Genomic DNA, 22,550 nt, shown 5'->3' on the forward strand with positions numbered 1-22,550 from the left:
AAGAGATCAACCCATGGTCATTCTGAGAAGGTGACCAAAGCTGCGGCGGGCCCTGGGAGGGGTGTGGGAAAGGAAACCAGGGACTCTCAGGAGGGAACGGGAGCCTTGTGGTAGAAAAGGAGCTGCTGTCCCCGATCTGGAACTCGAAACCCCAACATCTTCCAGGCCGTAAGCCCCTCACCCCGCACCCCTAGGCAAATCTCAGCTTTCCCAACTCCCTCACCTCGGCCCAGCGATCAGCCTCTCGGACCCTCGAGAGGCAGCTCCGACCCTGCTCTAGCTCTTGCGGGTCCCCCAACCATGGACTCCAAAGCCTTCATGTCCACACTGCAGAACCCGGCCCTGGCCCCCTCCCGCGACACTCGCGTGCGGCTAGGACTCCTGTGGCCAGGACCCGGCTTCCACCGGCGCTCGGCGTGCGGGGCTGCAAAGCCCGCGGCGCGCCCGCCCCCACCCCCGCTCCGCTCCCGGAACCCGGCGCCGGCGGCCGGAGTGAATCATTAACTGGAGCCGGGTGCTCCGGCTGCGCAGCCTTCCCCGCTGGCGCCACGCACTTGCCCGCCCGGCCTCGCTCCCCCGGAGCTCCTCCCTCTCCGGGAGCCGGTGGGCAGTCCCCACGCCACACCAGCCGGACCACCCGCCAGAGGCTCAACGGCCCCTCCTCGCAGCCGAGGAAACTGAGGCTCGGAGGCAGGGCGCAGAGGCCCAAGGTGACACAGCAGGCGGCCGTCGGCCGGGGAGCGCGGGCCCCGCCAGCCACTTTCCCAACACAGGAACCCTCCTACCGGCTGGCGGCCCCCGCGCCCGGCCCCGCCAACGCCCCCGAGGCGCACAGGCTCCGGAGCCCCCGCGGTTCCTGCCTCCCGGCTTCCCGGCCAGGGCAGAAGGAGGTCCGGCGCCGCGGACCCCGGCCGGCGGTTCCCAGGCCCCGCAGGTCCGGCAGGAAATGCCGCTCGCTTAACCCCTTCCAGCCCGCTGCCGCCTCCAAGCCCGGACGCGGCCCGGCCCCGCCTGGCGCCCTCACCAGGTGGTTCATGGTGTCCGGCGGGCCTGGGGCCCCGGCTCCCGCGGGGGCGCACACCGAGCTGCCGGGGCCGCGTGCCCTCGGGGCTCCGAGCGCGCCGCAGCCGCCGCGGTGCCGCCGCGCAGCTGCCGCCTCGGCCACCCAGAGCCGGTCCAGCCGCTCTCCGCCTGCCGCCACGGCCCAGCCGGCCCAGCCGGCCCAGCCCGATCCCAGCATGCCCGGCCGCGCGCGCCCATTGGCCGCCGCCGCTCTCCATGCAAATAAGCCGCCTGTCGGGGGCGCGGGCGCGCAGACAGAAGCCCGCCCAGTAGGGGCCGCCCCCCGCCCCGCCCCCCACCTCCCACCCCGAGGCTCCAGGCCCCTGCCCGAGGCCAGGCTTCCAGCCTAGGGCGCAGGACACCGCTTTCCAACAAATGCACGTCCCCGCCTTCCACGCAGGCGAGAACGCACCGAAGGCCTACGCAAACTCCTCCACTTCTGGGAAGGCTGCCCGGTTTGCCTTCTTCCTCCAGAGCCGAGACACGGCCTCAAGTCGACTTGTCTTTCCCGCTAACCAACCCCAGGGCATTCATCGCGTGTCCATGGGCCGTGGGACTCAAATCTGAATCTAGAGGGAAAGGGGAGGGGGCGTGCCCCAGCCTGTAGGAGACGAATCATCACCACCACAGCTCCGACTGTAGACGGTCCCACCGTGTAAGGACCCCAGGAAATGAAGCCTCAAGCAGGGAGGCTGGCGAGCTCTCGACCCAGCGCTTTTCACGGGCAGCACCTACCTTCCCCTGCATTGTGCCGACATCTGGGGACTCGGGCTGGTCCTCCAGCTGATCTGCCTCCTCTCATTACTCATTCCTAGGTTCAGCCTAAAACCTGGGCCCAGTACCCTCCTGAGTCCTGCTCCAACTCATCTGCTTCAGCGACATGGGGTAGGAGAGCGGCACTGGGGGAATGAGGGAGATAGAAGGAAGAATCACTCGCGGGAAACCGAGTGGAGACAACCTTGGCTCTCCTGAGTCGCCCCTTGCTCGGTTGCAGGTCAGTGACTGTCACCCCAAGCAGCAGAACCAGGGTGCCAGAGCCCCTGGGCCAGGCCAGGGACGCACAATCTGCAGGGAGATCATAGGACCGAGCCTGGTCCAGACCAGACAGGACCCTCAGTCAACAATCCTGGGCCACTGGCTGAGCAATGGGATGCCACGAGGCAGCCCTGGTGGCAGGGAAGCAGCGGGGTAGACCCGGCTTCACGCAGCAGAGAATTCTCAAGCATGGCCTATGAAAGACACAAGCCCAGGTGGGCCTGCAGCTGCCCCTCTGCCTGACCCCCAGGGCTCAGCCTACGCAGCGCCTGGCCAGATGTGCCACCTTGGCAGGCCCTCTCCCCTCTCTGGGCTCCCTTCTCATCTGAAAAGGGGCTAGGACAGCCCAGGATTGGCTGCTCAGGTGCTCTGGGGAGCTAGTTAAAAAACAGACTCCTGTGTCCCACCCCTCCCAAAAAACTGGACGTCTGCATTTCTTCAATATTTGGCTTGGGAAGCATTGGCCAGAACTCACAGCACAGCGGGTGAGGAAGGAGCAGTGGGATGAGACAGAGCGTGACCCAGAGTCCTCAGGAGGAACAGAACAGCTAGCCAACACCCTGTGCCTCCCCGACACAGCCCACCTCGCCTCAGAAGAGGAGCCAGCCTTCAGGGAAGCTGCCTGGACCATCTCCTCCTGCTTGTTCCCAAGAGCTGTGCCGGGCCCCTCCTGCACCCTGACCCTGTCCAGCCACCCACTCCTCAGCTTGGCTGGCACACCAGCTTCCCAGAGAGCAGGTCTGAACCAGCGGGACCCTCAGAAGCCTGAGGTCATCCCTGGGCCTCCACTTCTGTGGGGAGGGGAGACCAGGCCTCATGGGCAGGCAGTGCCCTGCTGGCAGGGCTCCAGGCAGCAGTCTCTGCAGGGACGGGCAAGGACACAAAAGGCCTGGCCCTCAAGGGAGCTGGCCCCTGCTCCATCCTAGTTGGCCAAGGAGGGCGGTGCAGAGAGGAGGTGGATGGCTGGAACCTTGGGGGATGAGACCCTCCTCCCCCAGTAGCTGCATTAGAACAGCACTGGGGGTGGGGCTGCTGGTGTGAGCAGGAGGCAGCAAGGGGAACAGGCTCCGACACAGGCATTTCAAAAATTTGCTCCTTTTCCACTTAAATTCCCTCCCCCCAAAGCCTGTGCCTCCCAGAATGGCATTTCCGCTTTGGAAACAAGGCCCCAGAAGTTAAGCCCCACAGTGTTGATGGGGATGTAGCTGGGGGGTGGGGGAGGAGCACCCACTGGCCAGGCTCTGGCCGGGGTATATGGGGGCAGAACCTCACCCCACCCCCAGTCCAGCCTCCCGGACCTCCGCTGTCAAGGACAGGGACGCAGCCCCACATACCCAGCACAGCCTCTGCGCCCAGCCAGTGCCAGGGGCCCTATGCCCATGCATTTATTTTGTGCACACAGCAATCCTGCAAAACAGGCTCACCGTTAGCCCCAATTTTTTTTTTTTTTTTTTTTTTGAGATGGGGTTTCACCATATTGGTCAGGCTGGTCTCGAACTCCTGACCTCAAGTGATTCACCCACCTCAGCCTCCCAAAGTGCTGGGATTATAGGCGTGAGCCACTGCACCCAGCCTAGCCCCATTTTTCACATGAAGAGACCGAGACCCAGTTTACCAACCACTGCCCCATCCCACACATTTCGGGGCACAGAAGGGACAGGGCCAGGGAAGAAATGGGGCTGCTAGACCTCAGCCCACCCTGCAGCAGGAAGGGAATCTAGGGACAGGGACAGCAGCACTCCAGGCTCAGAAAGCCAAAGACCCCTGTCACACTCAGACTGCAAAAGGACAGGCAACTGAGACCTAAGCACCCTCCTCCCCAGTAAAACTGAGCTCAGCACTGGGGCCAGCACCACCCCCACCCCACTAAGTTTAGCCCCATTGGTGAGAAGGGGTGCAGTAAACATTTGTTGACTGGGTGGAACCTCAGAGGTGGCCCTCATGGGATAGGCTGGCCTGGGTGAAGAAATCTGAGGCTGCCCCAGTCTGGAGGATGGGGGTGGTTAAGTCACGCCTAAGTGCAGAGGCACACACTTGCATACACACAGCGCACACGCATGCGTATACACACAGTGGGACTGGCAGCAAGGAGAGACGCCCTGAATAAGGAGGAGCTGGGAGAGGTTGTTGCCAGACCAAGGGAGACAGCTGCAGATATGTGGCCGGGGCACCAGCACAGGGCCCTCCCAGACAGTTGTGTCATCCCAGGAGTGCCCTGGCACCTCCAGCCAGGTTGAAGATGAGCTCACAGGCTGGAAGGGATGTCTCCAACCCCTCAGGGCCTGGAATAGCTGTTTGTACAGAAAACAGGTGGACCCAGCACACCAGGACACTAAGTGTCTGGAGTGGAGGGGGTTATACTGGACCCGAGTGGAAAGATAAGCCTGGGATAGGGTTCCTGCTCTTTGGGCTTTCTGAGATCTGCCTTCAGGAGAGACCCACTGCACAGAACTTTTCTTGCTCAATGCTCACCAATATCCACTGCAGCATTTATGACAGCAAAGCATGGAGCAAAACAGGCTCACCTATCAATGCTAATTCTAGGGGACTGGTGAGACAAACCACAGCGCCTCAATAGAATAGCTTGCAGCTATTAGATGGCCTCTTCCAAAGACTGAAATAATGCAAGAAAATGCTTACAACAAACTAAAGTGAAAAGAGCAGGCTAAAACCAGTTTGCACAGTGTAAAGGCACACAGCCCCTTCCCCTCCTGAAGCCTCGGCCTCCCAGCAGCAGGGAGGGTGGACTCGGTTGATGGCCGGCTCTGGGAGCGGCAGCAGGAGAGGATTTCCTGAGGCCGGAGGTGAGCACTGCCAGCCCCAGGAACAGGAAGAAACGGTATCTCTGGTGGGCCAATGAGAGCTGACACCATCCCCCTAGGCTGGACACTCACAGTGGCAAGCTCAAAACCAAGGCGAGGCTGGGCAAGGTGGCTCACGCCTGTAATCTCAGCACTTTAGGAGGTCGAGACTAGCCTGTCCAACATGGTGAAACTCCGTCTCTACTAAAAATACAAAAATTAGCTGGCCGTGGTGGCGGGCACCTGTAATCCCAGCTACTCAGGAGGCTGAGGCAGGATAATTGCTTAAACCAGGAGGTGAAGCAGTGAGCTGAGATCACGCTACTGTACTCCAGCCTGGGCGATAGAGCAAGGCTCCATCTCAAAACAAACAAACAAAAAAAAACAGCTGGGCACAGTGGCTCATGCCTGTAATCCCAGCACTTTGGGAGGCCAAGGCGGGCAGATCATCTGAGGTCAAGAGTTCAAGACCAGCCTGACCAACATGGTGAAACCGGATCTCTACTAAAAATACAAAATTAGCCGGGCGTGGTGGCACATGCCTGTAATCCCAGCTACTCAGGAGGCTGAGGCTGGAGAATCACTTGAACCCGGGAGGCGGAGGTTGCAGTGAGCCAAGATGGTGCCATTGCACTCCAGCCTGGGCGAGAGAGCGAAACTATGTCTCAAAAAAACAAAAACAAAACCCAGGCGAGGGCACGGAACCTTTGCGGATAGCACAGAGGTGAACCTACTGTCAAACACAGAACGGACAGCCCACACCCCAACACCAGTCATTCCTCACTGCTGCCCTGGGACCAGGACGGAACGATGGCTACCTGGAGGCAGAGAGAGGGGCAATGCCCCACGCAGCTCCCATGGCCAGCAGAGCTCGCACCTTCCACCTCATAACCCAGGCGTGTGCCTACTGGTAAGCACCCCACCCCAGGTGACCCCAGACTGCAGAGCATGCACTCAGGACTCAAGCTGGAGCTGTTACCATAAAGGGCTTCCCATCCTCCCCTGCTCTCGAGGGTGGAGTGACTGCGGGGCAGTGTTTGTCATTACCAGTAGTGGCTCTGACTGTGGGAAGGTGGGCGGGCCCTATAGCCTGAAGCCAAATCCCTCCAGTGGTCATCCCCTTTGGCATGCCCAAGGCCAGTCCCCAGAGACCCGGGGGCAGGGGCAGTATCCAAGGTGTGTGGGCAGAGCTGCCAGGTAAGGGACACAGCACGGGGGTGGGGGGTGGGGCCTCCCTGCACTCCAAGTCCTGGCCTGCATCCCACTAAATCCAGCCCTACGCCTCCACTTCAGGCCTGTCAGAAACAGGACTGGAAGAGGCAGCACAACTTTCCAAATTATCTGGAAATTAACAAGCAGCAGAGGCCCCTGCCGTAGGTGCCTGCCTCAGAGAGGGGCTCAGCTCACAGCGGCCCGAGGCCGGTGTGAGCCAGCAAGGCAGCCCCAGGGTGCCGTTCAGAGGCTCTCCGCCCACCCCAGCAACCCCTTCCTCTTCTGCACCCTCCTCTCTCAGCTCTCCCCTCCTGCCCAGCCTCCTGGGGCTGGCAGGTGGGGCAGGCACCAGCACAAGGCCCTCCCAGACAGGTCCTCCTGGACCAGCGGCGCCCCTGTGTGCAGTGAGGAGGGGCCATGTGCACTCTGCCCCGCTGCTGACCACCAGGTCCCCCTCCTGAATCTGCGCCCTATGGCAGAGGCAGCCCCTCAGCACTGCCTGGGGGAGGGGGAAGAGAGGGGCTCAGTCCTGGCTGGAAGGGGGAAAGAGGGGCAAAGCGGCAAGCTCTGTCCTCGTCCTCAGAGAGGAAGCTCCATGGCTGGGGGCTGCCCAGCTCTCCAGTGACTGGCCGGGTGGGCAGGGATGAGGGTGTGGTCAGGAGGCCTCCCCAGCCCAACCCAGCCCAGCCATCTGCTCTCCCATGGCAACCAACCCCAGTGTACTGGGCGGAGGGGGGTGACTTCACACATCATCTGCTGCCCACTCCCGGCCACTTTCGTAGAACACAGGGGCCCACACCCACAGATACCCACCCGGCCACTCTGCTGGGGTCAGCAGGCCAGGGGCCAGTGGAATCACAAGAGGGGACCCTGGGGGCTCTGGGTGGCAGTGACGGAAAGAGTGGATACAGGGAAGACAGAGCTGTGGCAGCCACAGGGAAAGCAATGCTTTTTTTTCTTTTTTTAAAGACAAGGTCTCTGTCACCCAGGCTGGAGTGCAGTGGCACAGTTACAGCTCACTGCAGCCTCAACCTCCTGGGCTCAAACGATCCTCCCACCTCAGCCTCTTGACTAGCTGGGTCTACAGGTGTGCACCACCATGCCTGGCTAATTTTTTTATTTTTTGTAGAAATGGGGTTTCACTATATTGCCCAGGCTCGTCTCCAACTCCTGGGGGCTCAAGCGATCCTCCCGCCTTGACTTCCCAAAGTGCTGGGATTATAAGCGTAAGCCACTGTGCCTGGTGGAAAAGCAATGCTTTTTCTCCCTCCTTGGACAGCATCGTGGGGCTAGGCTGGGTGTCCCACTGGAGCCTACGCCGGCCTATAGATAAAGGCTCCTCTGCCCTGGGAGACCCAGGCTCAGGCTCTCACCCAGGCTTAGACTAGAGGAAGGGAGCAGATATTAATGACTCCAACTCGCCGTGGGCCTTCAGCCAGTCACTGTACTGCTCGGGTTTCAGTTTGCCCATCTGTTAAATGTACCCACGACCAGCAGCCCTGCCCACCCTGGGGCCGTCAGACTGATGGCACAGGTGGCCGGCAAGCACACAGTGGCACCCTAGTGTCCCACTGCCCGCAGGATACCCACACCCTGCGCCATCACACACTGGCCCCACCCCGCTGGGCACCAGGGCGCACCCTCCCTTGGCCTACCCCATGTGCTAAGCCCATCCCGCAACCAAGCCCTCCCTGTTCTCCCTACAGCCTGCATAGACACCGCTCCTCAGATGCCCTAAGCATCCCTCACCTTCCCCGAAACCTTGTCTGAGAGACTGGGGCAAAATCTTTCCTTGGAGTTCTGCTGCCCCCAGATCCACCCGCCAACACTGGAGACAGGCAGGGTCTCCTCTTGGACTGCCCTGGGGAAAGTAGGAAGTGGCTGGTTGCAGTCACTTTCACTATGCATGTTATAAAGCAACACTCACACATCTGCGCCTCCTGACTGAGGTCTAACTGCTGGCAGCACTGCTGTGTAAAAGAACAGCCGTGTCCTCAGGGAACTCACACTCCAAGGTGTGTGTTAAGGGGCACAAACATAAACGCTTGCAAAGCAGACAGCAGAGGGATGGGGGAGGCTGTTCTACACAAGGTGCTTGGGGGCTTCTCTGCGGAGGTGACATTTGAGCAGATGTGTGAATTTTTTGCTAAGACTCATTATGCAGAAAAAAATAACAGCAAAGATTTGTAAAAATAGCACAGGCAAGCCAACTCCTTCGGCGTGAAGAGCCAGTGTGGCCGCAGGAGCACACAGAAGAAACCCTGATGCTGGGGCCAGGGACGCAGGGAGTCTCCCTCTACCCTCCTCAGGCTTGGCTCAGTGGTGCGTGCCTCCTGGGCTTAGGGCTTCCAGCGCTGGGGCAGGCGCAGCAAGGAGTGTCTGCCTGGAGGGGTGCCTTGGCAGATGGCCAGGGAAAAAAAGAGAGAGCCCAGGAATCTGCGTGGCCTGGGAAGGAGGAGGAGGAGGGACGCAGGTAGCTTCTGCTGCATCCTCTCCCGCCTCCTGCTCTCCTTAGAAACCTCCCAACCAGGACCTCTGGAGTGGTCACAGGAGCTGGCAGAAACACAGATGACTCTACAGCCTAAGACACTTAACCTCCCAGATAACCTGCAAAGAGGCAGTTTAAACTCTAGGACACCTGGTGAGGTCTGGGACAGGGAGGAGTGTGGTCATACCACTTTCTGGGCAAACAAGTAACTTTGGTAGATCCAGGATTTGGGGGCACAGATCTCTAGGCATGCCTCAAGGCATACAATTGGATATCAGGTTTTATAAAATACTTAAATGGGGTATTTTGCCAACAATAGTGCCAGTGTTCCGCTACTTAATAACACACAGCACAAGCTGGCTTCAGTGGCTCATGCCTATAGTCCCAGCTACTGGGGAGGCTGAGGCAGGAGGATCGTTTAAGTCTAGGAGGCCAGGCTGGGTAACACAGCAAGACTCAGACTCAGACACAGCACACTAAAGGTAGAGATAGATATCCATCCACAAGGAATGGATAAATATCTTGTGGCACATCCATTACTGGAACATTACTCAGCAACAAAAAAGAATAAACTGGCCGGGTGCGGTGGCTCACACCTGTAATCCTAGTCCTTTGGGAGGCAAAAGCGGGCTGATCACGAGGTCAGGAGATTGAGACCATCCTGGCTAACACGGTGAAACCCCATCTCTACTAAAAACACAAAACATTAGCCGGGCATGGTGGCGGGCGCCTGTAATCCCAGCTACTTGGGAGGCTGAGGCAGGAGAATCGCTTGAACCTAGGAGGTGGAGGTTGCAGTGAGCCAAGATCATGCCACTGCTCTACAGCTTGGGTGACAGAATGAGACTCCATCTCAAAAACAAAAACAAAAACAAAAAGAATAAAACCAATATGCTCGAGGAATAAGGCCAGACCTGGCCTGGCTCAGTGGCCCACGCCTGTAATCCTGGCACTTTGGGAGGCCAAGGCGGGTGGATCACCTGAGGTCAGGAGTTCGAAACCAGTCTGGCCAACATGGTGAAACCCTGTCTCTACTAAAAATACAAAAATTAGCTGGGAATAGTGGTGGGCACCTATAATCCCAGCTGTTTGGGAGACTGAGGCAGGAGAATCACTTGACCCCGGGAGGAAGAGGTTGCAGTGAGCCGAGATCCTGCCACTGCACTCCAGCCTGGGTGACAGAGCGAGATTCCATCTCAGAAAAAAAGGAAAAAGCCAGACCCCAAAGTGCATCTACTGTAGGCTTCCAGTTGCAGAAAGTTTAAGAACAGGCAAACTTAAGCCAGGGTGATAGAGACATTTGTTATTTTGATTCGACTGATGGCTACATGAAGGTCTATATTAATCAAAACTCATCCAACTGCCAGGCGCGGTGGCTCATGCCTGTAATCCCAGCACTTCAGGAGGCCGAGGCAGACGGATGAGGTCAGGCGTTCGAGACCAGCCTGGCCAACATGGTGAAACCGTGTCTCTACTAAAAATACAAAAATTAGCTGGACATGGTGGCACATGCCTGTAATCCCAGCTACTTGGGAGGCTGAGGCAAGAGAATCACTTGAACCTGGGAGACAAAGGTTGCAGTGAGCTGATATCAGGCCACTGCACTCCAGCCTGGGTGACAGAGTGAGACTCCATCTCAAAAAAAAAAAAAAAAAAACCTCATCCAACTAACTGTTTGTTTAACATCTGCACATTTCACGACATGTAAAATTTACCTCAATAAGAGTTTCGACTGGTAAAAAATAAAACAAAGCAAAGAAAAAATACATGGCATTACAAATACCAAAAATAGATACTGCAAGCCTAAACCCACCATGCTACTCTTTTTGCCCTGACCATCAGGGAGCTTCAAGTTAAATTTGGATGCCTACTGAGCCTCGGCTTTCTGGGATAATTCTTCCTCCTTCCCCATACATTACATAATTCCAGATCTTTTCATGATCCCAGACTATTTGTGTCTTCTGCCATAATCTGCTTCAAATCCTTCTTGGAATTTGGTAGGGCTTAAATAATAAATTAAAATGACTGAAAAACCTTCCCAGCCTCTAATCCCCCTTGGAGAAGAGATTAACTTCAGAGCCGCAACTTGTGACCATCTCACCAGAGCAAGCATCCCTTCCACACCTCTACCGAGGTCCCCAACCTGTCCCCAGAACTCTTTTTCCTTTTTCCTGCAGAGAGGGAGACAATGGCCCAGCACACAAGGACTGAGAGTGAGCCATAGAAACAATGGGGCTTGACCTGGAGGACACACGCAGGGCTGCAGCAAAGCCAAGTCCAAGGCCAGGGGTGAAGGTAAGCAGACAGAGGGAAGGTGGTGTGGGCCCCAGAACACCAGGGCACCAGTGGTAGGAAATGGGGAGGTGTGCAGGTATCACCCAGGCCCCCCACTCACCCTCCCGGCTGTAGGCCCCTCCCTTAAGGAGCCATGATCCCCAGGCAGGGGTGGAACCAGCCTCCCTCAGAGGCCCTGCCTGCCCCGTGCTGGCCCGACTGCTGCAGACCACACCTGAGCAGAGGCCTGCACCACTGCAGCGGCTCCCATGGCCTGCAATGCCGCCTCATTCCTGGGGGCACTTGGAACAGGGCAGCAGCTGCATAGATGCAATGGGGCCAGCTGGTTGCCCCAATGCAGGTCACTCTCTGGGTGGAGTGAAGACAAGGACCTGACCATCCAAGGCTCAAGAGGCCAGGGTCCTGCAGGCCATGCCCGGGCAGGGGAGAGGCCAGGGTCATCCCACCACCAAGGCCTTGGCAGAAACCACACTGACCATAAAGAAAGGGCCACAGAACCCTAGGGGCAGAGGCCAATCAGCCTGGGCCCAGCCCAGCCTCCTCCCCACGCTGGCTGCCCAGGAGTCAGGAATGGGTCTGAGCCACTGCACTAGCCAACCATGGCCACATGAAGACAATAATCTCCACAGCAGTAGCTGCTGTTACTTAATCACCCTCCTTCTAACAGCTCTGGTCACCCCTCACCAAATTCTCACAAAATCCCAGGAGCTCTGTGCTCTTAACATCCCCATGACACAGAGGAGGAAACTGAGGCTCAGGGAGGTTCAGTAACTCACTCAAGGCACAGAGCCAACACTGTTCACTCTAGAGCCCTTGCCCTTGACCCACCAAAACACTCTCCCCACCCCGAAGCAGCCTCTCCAGGAACCCCTTTCAGCCTCAAGCAAGGCTCTGAGGAGAGTGGCTGAGATCCCAGGCTCTGCATGGGGATACAGCCACTGGCCTGTGGGGGCTCCACGGTACTCCTGGGGCCACATACTCAGCAGGCGGCCAGGGGCAAGCTGCAGCCAGAAGGCACAGAGAGACAGCGGGGCAAGCAGTCATGGGTTCTGCAGTGTGAAGAGGGAGCCTGACACAACCACATCACCCCACCAACAAATGGACAATGGCAGACGGCGCCGGGAAGGCTTCCTATGGATGATGGCGCAGAGCTTGAGGTGAATGGGAATGACCTGGTGAACGAGGCAGCTGGCTGGAGATCACTTCCTACAGAGGGAGGGACAGGCTAAGCCAAGGCCCAGCGGCAGAAGAGGGTGCGGCAGGGGCAGTGGGGCCTGAGCTGCGGACTTTGAACCTGGACACTGCCTCATCCCACTCTCTCTGTCCACTGCCTGGCTGCCAGGCCAGCTATGAACCCCAGGGCAGACCTCATGGCTCCTTGGGCAGCTCCCCCACTCACACCACTGCCTGGCACAGAGCCAGTCCCAGGATTGCTGGCCAAGGTTTCAACCAGATGCTGAGGCTGGTCTACTCATCTCCATCTACCACTGCTGGGGCTGGCTGGGGCTAGACCCACCCTGCTGCACAGCCTTGGGTGCTACCTGCTCTGAGCCCAGGGTGCTTTGCCTCCCAGGGACGCAGAAGAGGTGACACAAACTCATCTTTGGGAAGCCATAGGTGGAGGGTTGGCTGCTGTCCACAGCTCAACAGGCTGCAGTCCCCACAAGTAGAGGCCATGCAGGATGATGCTTATTTTATGGCTTTGGATCCTGTCATATTTGGCTCCCACCCTGGCTCCACCTCTCACTGGCCATGTGACCCTGGCAAGACACAGGCCCTCTGTGGGCCTGTGAGGTCCTGAGCCCAGTGCCCAGCACACAGGGCAGCATCCCTGAAAGGAGCCATCCCTCAACGAAGGAGCACAGGAGGAGGTGGAGTGGCCACACTCACTTCACAGATGGGAAGCAAGAAGCAGAACAGACAGCAGGGAGGCCTCTCTGCAGCTGGAAGCTGGCCTCTTACCTGGCAGGGCTGGGGGTGGCCAGCACCTGCCACCCCTAAACATGGACTCCCAAGCCAATGCCAGCCAGAGGTCTGAGGTGGGTGGCACATTTCCTTCCAAATGTGTCCTCTCAGCTGCAGGAAGAGTCAGGCCCAGAGCGCTGGGCGAGAGGAAGGCATGGGAATACGCACAGGGTGTGCAGGCACCACGCGAGCACTGCACTGCTCTATGCCTGGAGCAGAGGAAGGGGCACTGAGCAGGTAGCCGGGACGCCCTGGCTCCTTCCCCTCTCTGGGTCCGGGACTGCATGTGAGTCAAATGACAAGGTGACACCAGCTGATCCCTGGCATCTCCCCTCCCCCAACACTCAGGGGGTCGCTACCCGCACAACCAGCCCACCAATCTCTCACCCTGCTTCCCCTCCCATCCCCTTCTGAAGCATCTTATAATTTCTGTGGGCCAAAGTGCCTGCTGCGTCAGCCCATCTAGGAAAAGACTGCCCAAATGGATGGGTGTGCTTAAAACCCAGACGTGTCCCTGAGCAGTCGCCACTCTGGGTTCCAAGGGCAGGGCTTGAGCAGGCAGCTCGGTCTGGAAGCCTCCGCAGGGCCTCCTCAGCACATGAAAGCAATTTTCCGAACACTTCACGACTGTTCCAAAAATGAATTCTCCTCTTGGCCCCACCACCTCACACACTGCCCAAGGTCCCAGGAGAGAGAGCCACGGTGATCTGCCAGCCAGCCACGTAGGGGGCAGATGGCAAAGACCTCTGCCCACCCCCAGCAGAATTCTCCTGGGCTGTGACTACAAGGGAGAGGGTAGGAGATGACTCAGAGCCCGTGATGGTGTGGCCAGGCTGCAGGTCCCCACGACAGTGCCTATCTGTCCAAGTCCTACCCAGCCCGCTGTCCCTCTCTTGTTACAGATGAGGCACAGTGCCAAAGAAGGCTGCCCAAAGTCCTGTAAGGCAAGGGGTCAGGGTGCCATCCCAGACTCCATGCCCAGAGCTTGACTCTTACTGTGGACAACCAAACCAAATCAAACGGGGACCTCCCCATAGAGGCCCGCCCAGGCTGGGATGTGGCCAGAGTGACATTCCCTAATCGCTACTGCCCTGGGATACCGGCCCTCCAGCAGGCTCAGGTGGTCCACCTTGTCCCTCTGCCCAGTGCCCACAGGAGCAGGGCTGGCCAGTCCCCTGAGGCCCTGGGCCAGAGAAGTCCAGAACTTTCCAGGAGAGCAGAACAGAAGAGAGGAAGGGCTTGGCAGGCATGCTCTGTCTTCTTTCTTTCTGAAGACGAGACGATTATGCTCTGAACCAGAACGGATGGCGGGGCTCACATCAGCACAGTCTGGAAGCCCTCATTTTTTCATCTGTAAATGCATTACCACTTCTGGAGGCGAGCAGGAGAGGGCTCTTTAATTCCACAATGACAATGCTTTGCACTTGGCCAGCTTCCCTCTGGTCATCTGCACTCACTCTGGGATAGTTAATGAAAAGGCCACTTGCCAGAAAGCCCCCACTGCCTGCTTCACGGAAAGGATGGGGTCCTCCGGGTGAGGAGCAGTTCCAGAAACAAGGCCAGACTGGACAGGGCTCTGGAGGGAAAAGCCCCTAACTAGGCAGGGAAACGATGGCTGGAGGCCACAGCTCACCAGGTGCAGATGGTGTCCCTTCCTGGCAGGATGCCGGGGTGTCCGCCTCCCACCTACCACTTCGGTCTGTCCATCTGTCATGTGGGGCCTGCACCTGAGGCCTGGTTACCCGGGGTAGCCAGGACCACTTGCTGTCCTCAGGAGGTGAGACTGAGATGCTCAGAGATGCCAGTGCCCAAGTGTGGAAACATGGCCCGGGGGTCTGCCGAAGCCAGGCTGCCCGGCCAGGAAGAGGGGGTGTCGGACAGAAAACTCCCTACGGTCAGCGGGGAGGAAGCGGCCAGTCAGGGCCCCGGGGGTTCCGCAGCGAGAGGAAAACTTCCCAGGAAAGTGAGCCCATCCGCCGTGGAGGGCAGGCACGGCTCCCATCCAGCCAAGCCGTCCTGGGGGAGGGGTGGCTCCGGCGACTGGCAGAGACCGCGCCCCAACCTGGCCACCCCGGGGGAGTCCCGGGAGCGCCGCAGGGCAGCAATCCGAGGGAGGTCTTGCGGGACAGCACAGGCCTCCCACCCCCTCATCCGGCCCAGCAGTCCCGGAGGGGAGTCCCGGGAGCGGCAGAGACCCCTCCCCGCTAGGCCTAGCCGTCCTGGTGCGGGGTCCTGGCGGGCAGCAGACTCCTGCCTGGCCCAGCTGTCCCAGGGGTTTCCCGGGGACCAACAAAGAGTCTTCCCGACCTAGCCATCTTGGGGGGCTCCCCGAGGGGACAGTACGGACCCCAGCCCGATCCAGCTCTCCTGAAAGAGGATGGAAAGGCGGGGGCAGAGAGGCCGGCTTGGGGGAGCCTCCCCCAGCCTGTGCGCTCTCCCCCGGGGCCGAGGAGGCCCCAGTGAGGCGACCCCCAGTCCGGGAGCCAACGCGGCATCAGGCCCGCAGCGGGCGGGGCGAGGTCGCAGCCGGGCGGGGGACAGCCGGCCCGGGGTCCCGGGCGGCGCGGTACTCACAGGCACGGACATCTTGGCCGCCGCCCCCGGGGCCTGGCGGGCAGCGGCGCCAGCGGGCTGGGGGCTCGGGTCCGCCCGCGCCGCTCAGAGGCCCCGCGAGGGGTCCCGGCGCTTTCCGGCTCCTCCGGCTCCTGAGCGTTCCCGGACGCCGGACTGTCCGGCCGCTCCAGCCGCGCCGCGCATGCGCCGCCCGCGCCGCCCCTCCCCACCGTCTCCGCGGCCAGGGACGCGTTAAAGGTGAGGACCCCGGACCTAGGCCTTTTTCTGTCGGCCCAACGCGGCGGGGAGGCGCGGTCTCCTCCGCTCCTCGCCGATCCCTCGCGGGCCACCTCCAGTCGCACCAGCTCTGGGTCGCCCAACCAGTCCCCTCCCCCAACACTACACTGCCCTGTGGCCCTGGCCGGGCTCCTAGGCCCTGTGTCCGGGCGCAGACCGGGGAGGGCTCGGCCGGCGGGAGGCGATCGCGGGGCAGTATAGCAGGCCTCCCGGAGCCCCTCTGCCCTCCCCCAGCTGAGGGCGAGCCCCGAGACCCCCAGGGAAGAGGAGCTCCCCACCCCGGAAACAGTCTAGCTCATCCTGGGGTCGCCCTGACAGTGACATCTGACCTGGCTTCTAGGGAGGATCCTGTGTCCCTGTAACCCCCACTCCTGGGCCCACCCTCAGCCCACCGTCCTCCCAGAGGCTGGAAGACGAGCCTTCGTGGGCCTGAGACTTCCTTTCCCCAGGCTAAACACCCCCAATTTCAGCTGTTTCGCATCTACCATGGTGCCCACACATGGCACCTGCAGCCACTGGGCACGTGCATGTTCGTCCCCATCGCTCCACTCCTGCCAGGCAGGCCTTGCTGATGCCCCGTTACATTTCATAGGCCCAGGTACTGAGATCCCTCACCCACTCAAAGGAAGGACCAGGGGTCCGACCCCTCTGTTCTGCTGCCTGGGGACGGTGGGTGAGCATCTAGAGCAAGTGGGGCTGGGGTCCAGAGCAGTGTCCCGGAGGTCAGCGCTGCCCACCCCAGGGAGGAAAGACGGAGCCAGCTCCATGAGGCTGGTTTGCCGCAGCCCGGGCTCATGGCGGGGACCTGGGGGCAGAAAGCTCCAGCTGCCTAGGGAATCTCTGTGTGGGTGCCCATGTGGGGGGCGGGCCCTTCTGCCTGCCAGGGATGCTGTGCCGGGAGGCCACGGTGGCTGGATGGAGGAAGCAGAGCCAGGCAGCAGGCTGACTTCCCCCAGCTCCCAAAAGCCCCCAGTAGCAGGTCACCGACTGGGTTTTCAGCCTTTTTCCCCAAGGGGCGCGCAGCCTTGATCTTTTCTCCAGGAGTGTCCCGGTGAGGATCCCAAGAGGCCAGCAGCAATGAGGGGGTATGAGGTATGAGAGAAAGAGGGAAATCTAGGCCTCCCACAAGAGACCCAAGTCCCTGTTCTGGCAGTGATGAGGGGTCCTTCCCTGCTCCAGTAGAGTATGGTTGCCCCTTCACCTCTTGAGTGGGGTTCCCAACTGTGCACATCAGCGTCCGCAGCCCAGTGCTCAGCAAGGCATTGTTGGAGGGGCCAAGCAGGGCCACAGCAAGCCGGGGGAGGGCCTGGACCGACAGCTGCCACCTCCTCAAAGGGCGCTCTGTGCATGTCTGGCACGTGGCCCTGCCCGTGCCCACCCGCCCGCATCCAGCTGGCACAGGGGCTCCTGAGCTGGGAGCAGCAGCTCTGCCTGGCGCCGGGCTCCTGGCCACACGCCCTGCTGTCTCTGGTGCCCCCACCCACCACCACCCTGGCCCTCTCCTTCACTCCTCGCCCAGACCCCACCTCCCTCCCTTGCTCCTGCTTGGGGCCCACTGTTCCTGTCTCCTTTCCCATCTCCCCCATATCTAGGTGCCCCGGCCAGAATGGGGCGGGCGGCGGAGAAAGATCCCTTCTACCTGCCTGGGCACAGGGAAAGGAGAGCCCAAGGGAGGGGCGCAGATGGAGCTGGACCCTCCAATCCATCTCATCCTGCCTCTTACCGCCCCAGGGGCTGCTTATTTAGGGCATCACTAACTCAACCCTTAGCAGGGAGAGAGGGGACCCTGGCTAGAGCCCTCACTTACTCTGAGGCAGGGATCCTTGGGTGTGGGCCTGGGGGCAGCCAGAGGAGCCTCACCAGGGCAGTGCATGCCCTCTCCTGACACTACCAGGTGTCTGTGAAGGCGGCGGCTGCTCCTCCCTCACCCACTCCTGGCAGGCAAATGATCCCAGGATGACTCACTCCATCCTATAGGGAACAGCCTCTGGGGCTTCAAGGCTGGCAGTTCCAACCAGAAGCAACAGCTGGGCTGCCAGAGCAGGTGCCAGCGCCCTGAGAGGGTCCTTGAGAGCTAAGCGAGGCCCTCACACCGGGACTATTTTTGTCCCTGGCCTCTGGAGGGAAAGGAATTTGGACCTGGCCATGGAGTAAATCTGTGCAGAGACAAGCTTCACAACCAGCTCTCCTGACATCCAAGCTGGCCTCTGTCCCCAGGACCTTGCCATGTCTAGAGGGGCTGAGGGCTGGGAAGTGGCTCCTTGTCTCCCTGTACCCCTCTTCAGGTGACCAGGGACTTCTCTGGCAAAGGAGCTCCTGCCCTGGGAGAGTGCAATGATTACCAGGCACTAGTAATAATCTCCCGTCAGGTGGGGCGCAGTGGCTCATGCCTGTAATCCCAGCACTTAGGGAGGCCAAGGTGGGCAGATCACCTGAGGTCAGGCATTCAAGACCAGCCTGACCAACATGGTGGTGAAACCCCATCTCTACTAAAAATACAAAAATTAGCTGGGCATGGTGGTGCACACCTGTAATCCCAGCTGTTTGGGAGGCTGAGGCCAGAGAATCACTTGAACTCGGGAGGCAGATGTTGCAGTGAGCCAAGATCGCACCACTGCACTCCAGCCTGGGCGACAGAGGGAGACTCCATCTCAAAAAAAAAAAAAAAAAAAACTCAGCATGGAACATGTGGCATTAGTAATGAACCAATACTGATACATCTTTGTTAACTGAAGTCCACACTTGATTCAGATTTCTCTTTTTTTTCTTTTTTTGACAGACTTTCGCTCTTCTTGCCCAGGCTGGACCGCAGTGGCACGATCTTGTCTCACTGCAACCTCTGCCTCCCGGGTTCAAGCGATTCTCCTGCCTCAGCCTCCCAAGTAGCTGAGATTACAGGGGTAGGCCACCATGCACAGCTAATTTTTTTTTTTTTTTTTTTGAGATGGAGTCTCCCTCTGTTTCCCAGGGTGGAGTGCAGTGGCTCCATCTCTGCTCACTGCAACCTCTGCCTCCTGGGTTCAAGCGATTCTCCTGCCTCAGCCTCCTGAGTAGCTGGGATTACAGGCGCGTGCCACCATGCCTGGCTAATTTTTTTTTTTTTTTTTTTTGTATTTTTAGTAGAGATGGGGTTTCAGCATGTTGCTCAGGCTGGTCTCAAACTCCTGACCTCATGATACGCCTGCCTCAGCCTCCCAAAGTGCTGGGATTACAGGGGTAAGCCACTGCACCGGGCCAATTTTTTTCTTGTATTTTTAGTAGAGATGCGGTTTCACCATGTTGGTCAGGCTGGTATTGAACTACTGACCTCAAGTGATCCACCTGCCTCAGCCTCCCAAAGTGCTGGGATTACGGGCGTGAGCCACTGCGCCTGGCCAAAGATTTCTCCAGTTTTTACCTAATGTCCTTTTTCTGTTCTGGGATTCCATCCAAGATCCCAACGTCTCCTTGGGTTCCTCTGGGCTGTGACAGTTTCTCAGACTTTGTTTTTGATGACCTTGACAGTTTTGAGGTGTGCGGGAAACATTTACAGAATGAAATAAAACATTTATAGATGTCCCTCAATTAGGATTTGTCTGACGTTTTTCTTACGATTAGACTGGGTTGTGGGTTTTGGGGAGGAAGACCCCAGAGGTCAAGTGCCATTTTCATCCCATCATATTGGGGTGCATACTGACAACATGAAGTATGATCACTGTTGAGGCTCACCCTGACCACCTGGCTGAGGGAGTGTTTGTCAGGGGTCTCCACTGTAAGGCGACTCTTTTTCCCCCTGCTTTCTGTAGGGTACTTCTTGGAAGGAAGTCCCTGTGCGCCATCCACAGCCAAGGAGGAGGGAGTTCCTATGCTCCACCTCCTGAGGGTGGACTCTATGGAGATGATTTGGAATTCTTCTGGATGAGAGATTGCCTGTTCTCCCTCATTTATTTATTTATTCAATCATTTATTTATATCAGTATGGACTTATGGATATTTATTTTATTTTATTTTATTTTATTTTTTTGAGACAGAGCCTCAGTCTGTCACCCAGGCTGGAGTGCAGTGGTGCGAGCTTGGCTCACTGCAACCTCTGACACCTGGGTTCAAGTGATTCTCCTGCCTCATCCTCCCGAGTAGCTGGGATTACAGGCACCTGCTATCACGCCCGGGTAATTTTTGTATTTTTAGTAGAGATGGGGTTTCACCATGTTGGCCAGGCTGGTCTTGAACTCCTGACCTTGTGATCCACCCACCTCGGCCTTCCAAAGTGCTGAGATTACAGGCATGAGTCACCCCGCCCAGCCTATTTTTATTTTTTTGAGACAGGGTCTAACTCTTGTCTCCCAAGCTGGAGCGCAGTGGTGCCATCACAGCTCACTGCAGCCTCCACCTCCTGGGCTCAAGTGATCCTCCCACCCCAGCCTCCCAAGTAGCTGAAACTACAGGCGTGTATCACCACCCTCCGCTAGTTTTTGTATTTTTTTTTTTTTTCTTTTTTTGGTAGAGATGGAGTTTCACCATTTTGCCCAGGCTGGTCTCAAACTCCTGAGCTCAAGTGATCCTCCCTCCTCAGGCTTCCCAAAGTGCTAGGATTAAAGGCATGTGCCACTGCACCAGTGCACTTGTGCAATTTTTTTTTTTTTTTTTTTTTTTTGAGACAGAGTCTGGCTCTGTCGCCCAGGCTGGAGTGCAGTGGCGCGATCTCGGCTCACTGCAAGCTCCGCCTCCCGGGTTCACACCATTCTCCTGTCTCAGCCTCCTGAGTAACTGGGACTACAGGCGCCTGCCACCACTCCTGGCTAATTTTTTGTATTTTTAGTAGAGACGGGGTTTCACCTTGTTAGCCAGGATGGCCTCAATCTCCTGACCTCATGATCCGCCCGTCTCGGCCTCCCAAAGTGCTGGGATTACAGGCATGAGCCACCGCGCCCCGCCCAGTTTTTTGTTTTTACAGTAAACATACTTTTAAAATTGTGATAAAATATACATAACACAGAATTTACCATTTTCACCATTTTTAAGTGTACAATTCCATGGCATTAAGTACATTCACAATGTTGTGCAACCATCACTGTCCATTTCCAGACATTTTCATCTCTTAAACAGAAATGCTGTAGTCATTAAATGATAACTCTCTGCTTCCAGGCCCCTCAGTTCCTGGTAATCCCCATTCTACTTCTGTCTCTATAAATTTGCTTATTCTCTGTACCTTGGATAAGTGCAATCATATATTATTTGTCTTTTTGTGTCTGGCTAATTTAACTTAACATCATGTTTTCAAGTGTAATTTTTTTAAAGAACCATTTTTGGTTTTTTGTTCTTTTTGGAGACATGGTCTCATTCTGTCACCCAGGTTGGAATGCAGTGGTGTCATAGCACACTGCAACCTCAACTCCGATGAGCTCAAGCAATCCTCCCACCTCAGCCTCCCAAGTAGCTGGGATCCCAGGCACACACCCCTGGCTAATTTTGTTTTTTATTTTTTGTAGAGGCAGGGTCTCACTATGTTGCCCAGGCTGATCTCAAACTCCTGGGCTCAAGCAATCCTCCTGCCACGGCCTTCCAAAGTGCTGGGACTATAAGCCACCAAGCCGGCAAAGAATAGTTTTTTTTTAAGGGAAAAATGCAATTGCCAAGTTTTAGGAACTGCAAGTGTCCTAGAAAGTTCCCATGGACCCTCTGGGGCCTGGTGCAAGGGTCTTTCCCAGGAGCTGACATGGGGAGAGGCCAGGGTCAGGGGTGCAGCTAGGCATCAAATGCAAATGTGGAGCCACACACAACAGTCTGTGCAGTCACCTCTCTCTTCCCCACAAGCAAGAGGCAGGGGGAAAGGGATTTTGCATGAAGGCCCATCTTTGGACAGCTGAGCTGGGGCAGACCCTCAAGCTCCCGGGACGCTGGCTGCTGGCCTCCTGTCTTCTAGGATGTTCGCAAACACCCAGAGACCAGAGCCCCTTCCAGGAACAGGCTCACATCCTCTGTCACTGTGACAAGTGGAATTTCACTCTTCGCTGGAAGCAATCCCCAGGGCATTGTGTTTCTGAACCCAGAGATGAAACTGCCCGCTGAATTGTATGCATTCTCTAAATTATTGAAGAGCCGAAAGAGCGGCTGCCACATTGGGGTCACCAGTGTGAGTCCCCAGAGCAGCAGTTTCATGTTCTCAGCAAGGCTTGAATGCCAGGCACCCCCGGCAGCTGCCCTGTGATGTTGCCTGAGGCCAAGGGTCCGCCCAGGGTTGGAGTGGGGGGTGGGGGGCACTAGGAAAATCTCGCTGTTACCCGAGAGTGAGACTGATCCTTGTGAAAACAGGAAGGAACTCACTGTGGGGAGTGAGGTCTGCAGTTTGGCAAGAACCCAGGCTCCTGTCGCCATTGACCTCCAGTGGCAGGGCAGGGCGGGGTGGGGCTGACCTGGGTTCTGGTCCTGCCATGTGAGCTTCAGCATGATCTTCATAGTCTCTAAGTATGTTTCCTCTCCATGTGTAAAACAGGATCCATAAATCAGTGAAGCCAGGCGTGGTGGGCTCGTGCCTGTAATCCCAACACTTTGGGAGGCTGAGATGGGCAGATCACCTGAGGTCAGGAGTTCAAGACCAGCTTGGCCAACATGGCGAAACCCCGTCTCTACTAAAAATACAAAAATTGGCCAGGTGTGGTGCTGTGCACCTGTAATCCCAGCTACTCGGGAGGCTGAGGCACGAGGATAGCTTGAACCCAGGAGGCGGAGGTTGCAGTGAGCCGAGATCGCACCATGCACTCCAGCCTGGGTGACAAAGCGAGACTCGGTAAGAAAGAAGGAAAGAAAGAAAGAGAGAAAGAGAGAGGGAGAAAGGAAGAGAGAGAGAGAGGGAGGGAGAGAGG

General features: G+C 57.8%; 1 protein-coding gene and 1 long non-coding RNA gene across 17 annotated transcripts in view; one reads left to right on the forward strand and one right to left on the reverse strand.

Moving 5' to 3' along the window:
- Positions 1 to 17,596, reverse strand: part of BCAR1 (BCAR1 scaffold protein, Cas family member) — a 39,893-nt gene extending 22,297 nt beyond the window's left edge. For 2 of the 16 annotated variants that reach the window (XM_016930190.3, XM_016930179.3), the window contains exon 1: positions 1,025 to 1,183. In XM_016930190.3, the coding sequence (XP_016785679.1) occupies positions 1,025 to 1,036 (12 nt within the window). In that variant the 5' untranslated portion in view covers positions 1,037 to 1,183. The other 14 variants (XM_016930185.4, XM_063797438.1, XM_054668468.2 and 11 more) reach the window with 14 other exon arrangements.
- LOC129137355 (uncharacterized) lies at positions 3,542 to 15,129 on the forward strand. The gene is made up of 2 exons (XR_008539829.1): positions 3,542 to 5,808; positions 10,776 to 15,129. It is a non-coding gene; the product is annotated as an uncharacterized LOC129137355 (long non-coding RNA).
- Positions 17,597 to 22,550: the final 4,954 nt, after the last annotated feature.

The sequence above is a fragment of the Pan troglodytes genome, chromosome 18, assembly GCF_028858775.2.
Source record: "Pan troglodytes isolate AG18354 chromosome 18, NHGRI_mPanTro3-v2.0_pri, whole genome shotgun sequence".
Lineage (NCBI taxonomy): Eukaryota > Metazoa > Chordata > Mammalia > Primates > Hominidae > Pan > Pan troglodytes.